The sequence below is a fragment of the Etheostoma spectabile genome, chromosome 23 (genome assembly GCF_008692095.1).
Source record: "Etheostoma spectabile isolate EspeVRDwgs_2016 chromosome 23, UIUC_Espe_1.0, whole genome shotgun sequence".
Classification (NCBI taxonomy): Eukaryota; Metazoa; Chordata; class Actinopteri; order Perciformes; family Percidae; genus Etheostoma; species Etheostoma spectabile.
The window spans coordinates 5,341,428-5,351,849 of record NC_045755.1 but is presented as its reverse complement, the minus strand read 5'-3'; the positions used below and the strand labels follow the sequence as shown (position 1 = coordinate 5,351,849).

The 10,422-nt window shown below is 41.5% G+C and overlaps 1 protein-coding gene across 6 annotated transcripts in view; it reads right to left on the bottom strand.

The window, feature by feature from the left end:
- Positions 1-10,422, bottom strand: part of LOC116672929 (kinesin-like protein KIF21A) — a 65,828-nt gene that overhangs the window by 38,245 nt on the left and 17,161 nt on the right. For all 6 annotated transcript variants that reach the window (XM_032504903.1, XM_032504905.1, XM_032504906.1 and 3 more), the window contains exons 3-9: positions 7,296-7,478; positions 6,706-6,855; positions 4,343-4,477; positions 3,988-4,152; positions 3,294-3,409; positions 2,392-2,587; positions 1,186-1,375 (exon numbers count right to left, since the gene is read on the bottom strand). In XM_032504903.1, the coding sequence (XP_032360794.1) occupies positions 1,186-1,375; positions 2,392-2,587; positions 3,294-3,409; positions 3,988-4,152; positions 4,343-4,477; positions 6,706-6,855; positions 7,296-7,478 (1,135 nt within the window). The remainder of the gene's footprint in view (positions 1-1,185; positions 1,376-2,391; positions 2,588-3,293; positions 3,410-3,987; positions 4,153-4,342; positions 4,478-6,705; positions 6,856-7,295; positions 7,479-10,422) is intronic.

The following is a 10,422-nucleotide window of genomic DNA, read 5'->3' as shown; positions in this document are numbered from 1 at the left end:
CAAGCAGCAAGACATTCCCATCATCCTCGGCCTTATCTGAGAGAGATGTTGGCGATAGTAGGCATCAAGAATGACTCATGGCCAATGTGCTCTAAAAGTATGGGGAACTTCTTAGTAAATGTCTGTTTAGTAATTCATAATTATCCTTTATTTTCTTTCCAGAAGCCATATTTGAGCACATACATGTAGATTCCTTTAAATGTTAAGGGGGAGATTAAAAAAGAGAAACTGGATCTGTAAATTCTCACAGAATCACAATTGAATTCATATGTAGCTACTCAGTCAGAATCTTTTTCAGTCCAGTCTCTGTCACATTAATCATATATTTTCGGTTCAAGCGGCCGAAATGGGATTCCTCAGGAGGGTGGCTGGCGTCTCCCTTAGAGATAGGGTGAGAAGCTCAGTCATCCAGAGAGAGCTCGGAGTAGAGCGCTGCTCTCTTCGCGTCAAAAGGAGCCAGTTAAGGTGGTTCAGGCATCTGATAAGGATGCCTCCTGGGCGCCTCCCTAGGGAGGTGTTCCAGGCACGTCCAGCTGGGAGGAGGCCTTGGGGAAGACCCAGGACTAGGTTGAGAGATTATATCTCCAACCTGGCCTGGGAACGCCTCGGGATCCCCCAGTCGGAGCTAGTTGATGTGGCTCGGGAAAGGGAAGTTTGGGGCCCCCTACTGGAGCTGCTGCCCCCGCTACCCGATACCGGATAAGCGGATGAAGATGGATGGATGGATCGCCTGTACTTTGTTACTTTTACTTGAGTACAGAAGTTAAATCAGTACTTCTACTTTTAACAGAGTATTTTTTAACGCAAGTATCTGTACTCCTACTTGAGTACAGTAAGGGAGTGCTTTTGCCATCTCTGTACATTTTAAAGTAATTAGTTAGGAAGTAGCATTAGCCACATTAACACTACTACTTGTAATAAACTATATTATAATAATGGGTGTATGCTTTTGATTTCTGACAAGCCAAGAGTGTACTGATATCCAGAGTGATTTTCAAGAATAAATGCAAAAAGAACTAGCTGTCTCATGGTTGTTATATTGTAAGCTAAGAACCTAGATGCAAAAATTCACCTAAATGGCCGAAATATCAAATAAATATATATAAATATGGTTTGTATTTCTTTTTCACACCGTAGTGTTATGTAGTTTCCAATGATGGCAGTACAAATTAGTTTGTTGCCCACCTGCTTTAGCCAGGACCTGGTTGGCCTGGTCACTGAGGATCTGTGTGAGTCTGGCCCTCTGGGCATCGATGGTCTCCTGCATGGCCTTCACTCGCACCCTCAGGTTGTTGTTCTCCGTTTGCAGCATGGAGTTCTCATGGACCAAGTCGTTCATTCCCTCCACGCCATCTTCACCCACCATACGCTTCCCCTGAGCATCAGTCAGGATAATAGATATCATGAAATATATTTTCCACTCATATCATGTGCACTGATCTTATTTTCTCTATGCAGCTCTTCCCTTTATTATCTGTATTTATATTTTACAATTACGAGTACATAATTTTTCAATATTATTTATATTATGGTCACACTTTAATATCCTTTATATTATGGTTACTTACTTTTGCTATATTATTTAAATACATATTGAATTTAATTGAATAACATCACTTACTTACACGGCAATATTTTTTTGTACTATGGCCACCTCACTTTACAATATCTTTTATATAAAGCCACTTTACATTCATTCAGTATTTTTTGCCCATTGTCTGTTGTTTGCCTATTGTTAGTTTGTTTACTTGTTTGTTGTTTTGCTTTTTACTGTAGAAAACTGCTGCTATAATAAGGGAATTTCCCCATTGCGGATGAATTAAGTATTATCTAATCTACTACATTCAGCATTTACATAGACTGTCTATTCATTACTGATCTACATCACTAACTAGACCACAACTTGCACTAACTGTACATTGTGTATAACTGGGTTATTGCTAATCTACATCACTAACTAGACCACAACTTGCACTAACTGTATATTGTATATAAGTGTGTTTTTACTAATATACCTCACCAACTAAATAACAACTTGCACTTACTGTATATACATTCTTCACTACATCTCGGCAGTGTTATAAACTGTCTGCTCATGTGTTTTGTGTTATTACCATATCACTTTTGCAAATCTATTGACGTACTTACATCTCACTTTGCACCGGCTTTGTAATGCCTATTTAATCTTTATGTAGCCTATTGTATTCTGTATTCTTGTATTGTACAGAATGTGAAACTGTATGTTGTCTGATGCTTATGCTTTTCTTGGCCAGATCGCCGTTGCAAATGAGAACCTGTTCTCAACAGCTTACCTGGTTAAATAAAGGTTAAAAACAAATTTTAAAAATTTAAAATTCTTCTATCCTCCCTCCTTTCCTTCTGCCTTCTTACCGTCTTGTACTCCATCAGCTCCATCTGCAGTCGCGCTATCTCCGTCCTGAGGGTGCTGATCTGCTGGCTGGCCCTGTCCTGGTTCACCGTCACCTTGTTCTTAATGTTTCGGGCTCTGTTGGCGTACTTCAGAGTATTCAAGGTCTCCATGAAGTCCCGGTCCGACGGACTGACACAGGCGATCATCACTGTTTGACTGGACACAAAAGAACAAGGGTGCAATGATTAATCTGTAATAATAATAATAATAATAAGTCCTTTTTGTACTATTTTAGGGTAATTAGTGGTGAGAAGTGCCATGTTAGGTGTACTGACGGAAACATGTAACCTACAGGCAGTGGTGGAAGAAGTATTCACATCCATTACTTAAGTAAAAGTAACAATACTTCACTGTAAAATAAAAACAATTCCTCTGTTGAAAATGTAAAACATATGCAAGTATCATCAGGGAAATTTCTCATAATTCTCATATTTTAGAAACAATCAAAGCAGTACCGTGTTTAATGGTCTAATCATTTCAGCGTAGGCCTGTGTGTTGTTGGTAGTTTTATAAACTACACGTGTTTTGTGTGCAAAAAATCTTAGTCTGTATTAAGTAACTAGTAACTAAAGCTGAGTAGAAGTAGAAAGTGGCATGAAAAGAAAAGATTTAAGTAAAGAACAACTACCACAAATTTGTACTTAAGTACAGTACAAGTAAATGTACTTAGTTACATTCCACCACTGCCTACAGGGTGCATGTAAATATTGCTCTCTGGTTAAAACTGGTGACACTTCTGGACTCAGCGTAATCACTGATTTCAAAGCAGGTACGTCAACGTTTGCAGCATCAAAATACTTGGTTTGTGATCCATTGGTTTGTGTCAAAGATATACATCCATATTTGCACAGTGTTTACCAACCTGTTGCCGCCTAGCGAGTCCTGTAACAGCCGGGTCAATTTGGAATCTCTGTAAGGCACGTGAGTGGAGCGCTTACTCCTGTCTCCCAGAGCGCTGATGACGTTTCCCAGAGCAAGCTAAAGTGAGACAGGAAAAAACAACACAAGTTAATGATTGGATATTTGAGGGTAAAAAACAAGTCTAGGACTTAGTTAAATAGCAAGTGAAACAATACCATTACTTGTACTTTAGTAAAGCGATAAATAATCATACTTGTGTTTGGGAAAGATATTTAATATGCAGTTCCTGTTCTGGCCACCTGGGGGCTCTCTTGCTCCACAAAATCAATTTTTGGCATTTTTAGGCCCTTATTGACAGGACAGCTGAAGAAATGAAAAGGGAGACAGAGGGGGGAATGACATGCAGCAAAGGGCCACAGGTTGGAGTCCAATTGGGGCCTGCTGCGTCAAGGAGTAACCCTCATATGGGCGCCTGCTCTACCAACTGAGCTGTCTGGGCGCCCAACGCTGGTGAATGTTGAGATGCAATTGTAGAATGACAGATTCAGTGCTTTGTATCACACACCCCAATGGAATCCATAATGGATCCAATGCATAGACACAGTACATGACTATATGACCTATGCCTGCACTTTACTATGTAATATAAGGTAATATGTCCAATGCAAACTCAGACATGCTCTTGGCTTCCTCACCAGCCCACAGTTGATGGAGATGCCCTCTTTAGCCCTGTCTCCTGTCGCACCAGTTCTCTTCAGTCTCTCAGAACCAGCCAGGTCCACAAAGTGGAACTTGGCTGTCAGCGTCTCAAACTCGTTAATCTCTGAGCCGTTAGCTAGACGGTTGTCTGTTACATTATCCTAGAGGAGAACAAACGGAAAATAAATATGAGATGATATGCTTTTCCAGCAAGTGCTAAAATTGAAGGATTTGAAAAACCACTTGCAATGTGTGAAATTGCAAGTGGTGATCATCTCAATCTAACAAAGTGTCAGAGACATTCAGGTTCAGTGGCGGCAGAAATCCACTGCTGTGTGTTCGAGCACGTACGTCGTTATCGGGAGAGCAGACTCGAACTTGGCACAGGTGGATTGTGAAGATGGCGTGGGAGCGCGAACTCTGGGCGTTCATCTGAGTGCTGGCGGTGGTACGAGACAGAGCTCCCAGCTTCAGACACTGAATCATCTGTTAAGAGGAGAGAAGGAGGGAGGAAAGACCACAAAACACACAGACATCTTCGGGTGAGGGTCATTGGATGATATTAATAAAGAAACTGTCCATTATGTCAATGGGTCAACTAGATTCGTTTAGGAGATACTGGCAACGAAAGGAAACACCGTTTCTATTTCCTTCATTGCCCCGTCACTGATCTACAATCAGCTTTTACAGAGTACCGTACTACGGTTCTCAGTGAGGTATGTGGAGTATTTAGAGTCACATGGATACTGTTTTTGGAAAGACACGTTGCTACTGAAATGTATAAGTAAATGTTTTTTTTCAGTTCTGTGAGCAAAAACAAATTCAATTCACCCCCATCATTTGGATAAATCTTATAGATACAGTGGGGTTCGAAGGTTTAGGCACCCCAGGTAAAGATTTGTAAGCCAAGAAAAGATGGGAAAATCTCCAAAAGGCATCAAATGACAGATAAGACATTCGTATAATATGTCACAAAAACTTAGATTTTATTTCCATCATTTACACTTTCAAAATAACAGAAAACAAAAAAATGGCGTATGCAAAAGTTTGGGCATCCTGCAGAGTTTCAAGCAGGAACCGCCCCCTTTGGAAATCTGAGACCTGACAGCGTCAAGGATTGTTCTCAATCATCGTCTGGAAAGACCAGGTGATGTCAATCTTAAGGTTTTAAATGCCCAGACTCATCTGACCTTGCCCCAACAGTCAGCACCATGGCTTCTTCTAAGCAGTTTGAAGTCTGAAAACTGGAACTTAAAATAGTTGACGCTCACAAAGCAGGAAAAGGCTATAAGAAGATAGCAAAGGGTTTTCAGATGCCTATATCCTTTGTTCGGAATGTAATTAAGAAATGGCAGTCATCAGGAACATTGGAAGTTAAAGCAAGATCTGGAAGACCAAGAAAATATCAGACAGAACAGCTCGCAGGATTGTGAGAAAAGCAAGTCAAAACCCGCTTTTGACTGCATGATCATCCAGAAAGACCTGGCAGACACTGGAGTTGTGGTACACCATTCCAATATAAAGAGATACTTGATACTACAGATATGGTCTTCATGGAAGAGTCATTAGATTCTACGTCCGCACCAAAAAATACAGCGTTTGAAGTTTGAAATGAACATATAGACAAGCCTTTGTGACAAGTTCTGTGGACCAATGAGGTTAAAATAGAACTTTTTGGCCGGAATGACCAAAGGTACGTTTGGAGAAGAAAGGGCACAGAATTTAATGAAAAGAACATCTGTCCGACTGTTAAGCATGGGGGGGGGGGATCAATCATGCTTTGGGGTTGTATTGCAGCCAGTGACACAGGGAACATTTCACAAGTAGAAGGAAAAAAATGGATTCAATAAAATGTCAGCAAAGTTTGGACGCTAACTTGATGCCCCTGTGAAAAACTGAAGTTAAAAAGAGGATGGCTTCTACAAATGGATAAGGATCCAAAACACACCTCAAAATCGACGATGGATAACGTCAAGAGGCGTAAACTGAAGGTTTTGCCATGGCCTTCACAATCTCCTGACATCAGCATAACTGAAAATCTATGGATAGACCTTAAAAGAGCAGTGCATGACAGACAGCCCAGAAATCTCAAAGAACTGGAAGACCTTTGGAAGGAAGAATGGGCGAAGATACCTCAAACAAGAATTGAAAGACTCTTGGCCGGCTACAAGAAGCGTTTCCAAGCTGTGATACTTGCCAAAGAGGGCAGTACAAGGTATCTGCAGGGAGCCCAAACTTTTGCAGACACCATTTTTTTTGTTTTCTGTTATTTTGATAGTGTAAATGATGGAAATAAAATCAATTTTTTGTGACATATTATATGAATGTCTAATCTGTCATTTGATGCTTTTTGGAGATTTTTCCATCTTTTCTTGGCTTCTTTATGCACATTAATACAGTTTTTACCTGGGGTGCCCAAACTTTCGAACCCCACTGTAGATGTCTGAAAACATGAAAATACAGCCTATACTACTGTATCTGCATGGATAGAAAGCACAAGACGTTGGTTTTTTTCTAATTTGAGTAAACTGATCCTTCAATACGATAATAATAATAATAATGGAGTATCAAACCATTTCAGGAAATTTTTAGGATGGGAGTATACTGACAAAACTGTTTTTTTAAAGCCTCTCCTTAATTAATACAGCTAAAAATGCTGGACAAAGATGGAGGATGGTGTAGAAGAAAACAGTTTTTTGGGTGTTAAAGCTGACCTCAGCCGCAGAGGTGACGGTGCGGGTGGTGACCCCGACGGTGTAGATGCCTCCGTTGGCGTCCTCGTGGATTTTGATGTTGGATCGTTGCTTTCTGGCCTCAATGTCTCGCGTTGAGTCAAACAAGTCCAGCACGTCCTCGTTGTATAACTGGAGAGTGTGTATGATAATAGATGCAATAGATAATAGACACGTAATAGATAATAGACAAATTATTGCATGAATAGTCAGTATAATTTATTACATAATCAGCACTGTAATTTACTACATTTCCCATACTCAGCCCCCCCCCAGCTGCTTCATTACCAGCTGTTAGCAGCCGCTCGTTGGCAGTTAAAAATAAAGCCAGGAGCTGCCCACAGGGACAGGCTAATGACAGTTTAATGGCTATAGGGTCATCTGGATCACACCCCCTGCTGACCTTTGACCTCTAGCCGTCAGCATGCTCTAGCTACACCTAATTAATGGAACCCAAGTGGACCGGTGGATGTCCTGAGTTTAGAGCTTAGACCCAGTGCTGATTATTGCCCCTTTATTTTGAAACAAAACCCCTCATTTCTCAACGTTTTGATCTGTGTGTGTTTCTGCACCTCCAGGAACTGTGCGTTGATCTTGAACTCAGGAACAGGCTTGCCCTGCTCGGTGGCTGCCTGTCTGCGCTCCTCGACCCCTCTGAACAGGTGGTTGATGGCCCGGGGAATGATACCCAGCTCGTCTTCTTCGATGTTGACGTCGAAGCCGGTTCCCATGGTGTAGGTCTTCCCCGAACCCGTCTGGACGCGAGGGAGAAGACAGATACAGTTACTTTACCAAATGGGAAAAAAAATACTATTTTGGCTCTTATTATGTGTGTTTCTAAAGTGGTTTCATTTAACTGTTTAACTAAACTAAAAAGTCTCTGGGACTCAGAGGCTGGGGTGCATCTCTGAGTTATTTCTCTATCATGGGGGGAGGGGGGAGACCAAAGGGGATGGGGTGGTCGCTGTGGTGACAATACAAGGAATGCAACATTGAGCTCAAATTCATGCGTCACCCCTCTGCTCCCTATCGAATCGCCTGGAAGAGACCCTGACGTGTGTGTGTGTATGTGTGTGTGATGTATCAGGAGTGTGAGAGAAAGACTGTGTGTATGTGTGTGTGTGTTCGTTTTATTATTTTATAAGTCCACACCTGTGTGATTACTATGTTTGTACACATGCTCCTGTGTGTGTGTGTGTGTGTGTGTGTGTGTGTGTGTGTGTGTGTGTGGCCTCCTCTGCGCCCTGTGAAAGGCTCTTTGACAGGAATACAAGGAGAGCAGGAACAATGTGAGGAGAGAATAATGAACAGAAAGAAGAAGCGCGGAGGGAAGGTTTAACGGCTGCAGCCGGAGACTCTGTGAGACAAATGAAAAGCAGGAAGCTTGCTCTTTCTTTTTTCTCTCTCTCAAATGTACACTGCAGTAGAAATGGGATGCAAAATGTACAAAACTAGAATAACCACATTGGGCATGCATGCCTTCGCCAACCAGTGCAGTTATTGTTGTCTTAATCAACGTCCATTCAGATTCATATAATATATGAAGTGAGGCCCAGGGGCTGAAGTTAACTTTTTTGACGACCTGTCAGAGTGACTTTTTACCAGCCAGGTTTTTTTTTGCCTCATAAAAAGGAAAAAACAGGAATCACATGAAAGTGAAACAGCAGTAGCATCCTCTCCAACTGCGCTGCTTTCATGGACGTCAGTGCCTTGACCGCGGCGGTCTCCTCCGGAAGCGCAGTCTTTGATAGTTTACAACTTATTGTGTGTAGGTGGCTTTTTGATGACTCCTGGTCCTTAATTGCTTCTAATTTTAAGTTTGAAGTCAAAGATTACAAAAGGATTTGACTTTCATAAATCAGCACCTCAGCAACCATGCCGTTAATGCAAATTGTCCACTTTGTATTAAAACGTCTTCTTTTACTTTTCTTTAACTCATGCTCCTATTTTTGTCGGTTGTTCGCTTCAGCCGGCCTCTTTACCCTAGTAATGTGCCGCCACATTTTTAGCTAAAATCCAACAAAATGGCAGACTTCTGTGAAATGTAAAAGAACAACAGTTGCAAAAAAGACCTGATGAATCACTCCATTCTCATTGCCTACTTGCCTATGTGTCAGGTAGATTGACAGTGTTACGCACCAATCGCTACATTCACCCGCATTTGGCGGGTAGTCGGGTGTTAATTTCCGGCCCGGGTGAGGACTTTGAAGGACTTTTATCAAAAGTGTATTTTTCGGTGAAACGTGGATGCTTCTCACATCTTCAACCTGGCACAAAAGATTTATATAATCACCACAAATTTCAAAATTAGTGTCACCAAATCAGTATCTGACCAAATGTCTGCCGTGCTGTTCCTGAGTTACTGCGTTGAATAGCCAGAAAGGTGTTTTTGCAGAACATTATGATGTCACAGTAAAGTTGACCGTTGAGATATTAAATGTGTGTTGAACTCTGTCATAAGTAACAAACACATTTTTGAGATATGGCCCAAAACATCGTTTTTGTGAGGTCACATTGGCCTCGACCTCTAAAATCGAATCAGTTCATCTTTGAGTCCAAGTGGACGTGTGTGCCGAACTTGAAGACATTCCCTCCAGGGGTTTCTGAGCTATCGCGTTCACAAGAATGCAGACGGACAACCTGAAAACATAACGCCTCTGGCCACGGAAGCTGCTGGCGTGGAGCCATAACAACACAAGAGGTATCAGTGGTATATGTAACCACAATGTCCCCAGTTGACATGGACAGACAGGGGTCATTGGTGCATGTCAACCCAAGTGTGACCCCAAAATTATTTTATTGGAGGTATTGTCTTTCTGTCTTAAATGATCTTGTTAAAAATGGCAAGGGAGTGACAGAAAACCCATCTTTTTTCACAGTTAAATTGTATTATTACAAATGTCTTTATGTGTTTTTAGGTGTCATTTGTTCAGTTATTAGTGGGGAATAACAAAAATACCACAGTAACAAGCAACTATATAACCTTTTAAATTACAGTGTACACTGCAAAGTGCACTTAAGCTGTGCCTTTCCATTTATCTCTGCTAACCATGGGCGTGAAAATGTGTAAAAAACAGTACACTTCTATTTCTTTTTGATGTATTATTAAAAAAGACATAGGTCTGGTTCAACATACGCTTATTTGTCTACTTGTCGGGAAGCTTGATGCCACTCTCATATCTGTTGGTACAATATAAGCAACAGGCAGTAGCCAGGTAGCTTAGTTTAGTGTAATGACACAATGGACACAGCAAGAGAGAAATAGCAAGCTGTGGCTCTGTCCTCAGGAGAGAAAAAAAAGGTCTGCCTACCAGCACCTAATGTTTCTCAATTATGTTTCGACTTTGCAGTTTATTTCCATGTTCTGGTATGAGGTAAAGCAATCTGCTCCCACTCTGCTTTGAAAGGGTAATAAACTCCCTTTCTTTATCACCCTCTCAGGCTAAACTATCAGAGCCAATATAAAGCTGCGGTGGTGAGAGCAGGTTGAAACACGTCAGCTGATAGTGTATTGACAGAGGTGGTGCAGCTGCGAGGCCGGTTCACTCCCTCCCTAATTTGAAATGAAATCAGCTCATCACATGCTTACAATAAATCTTGCTGCTCCATCCCCCTGGAGCGATGCACTGCAGAAACGTCAGCATATGTGAAAGGGTGAGTGTTTGGGGTGTATGTGCACTGTGTTGATCTGGTGGTATG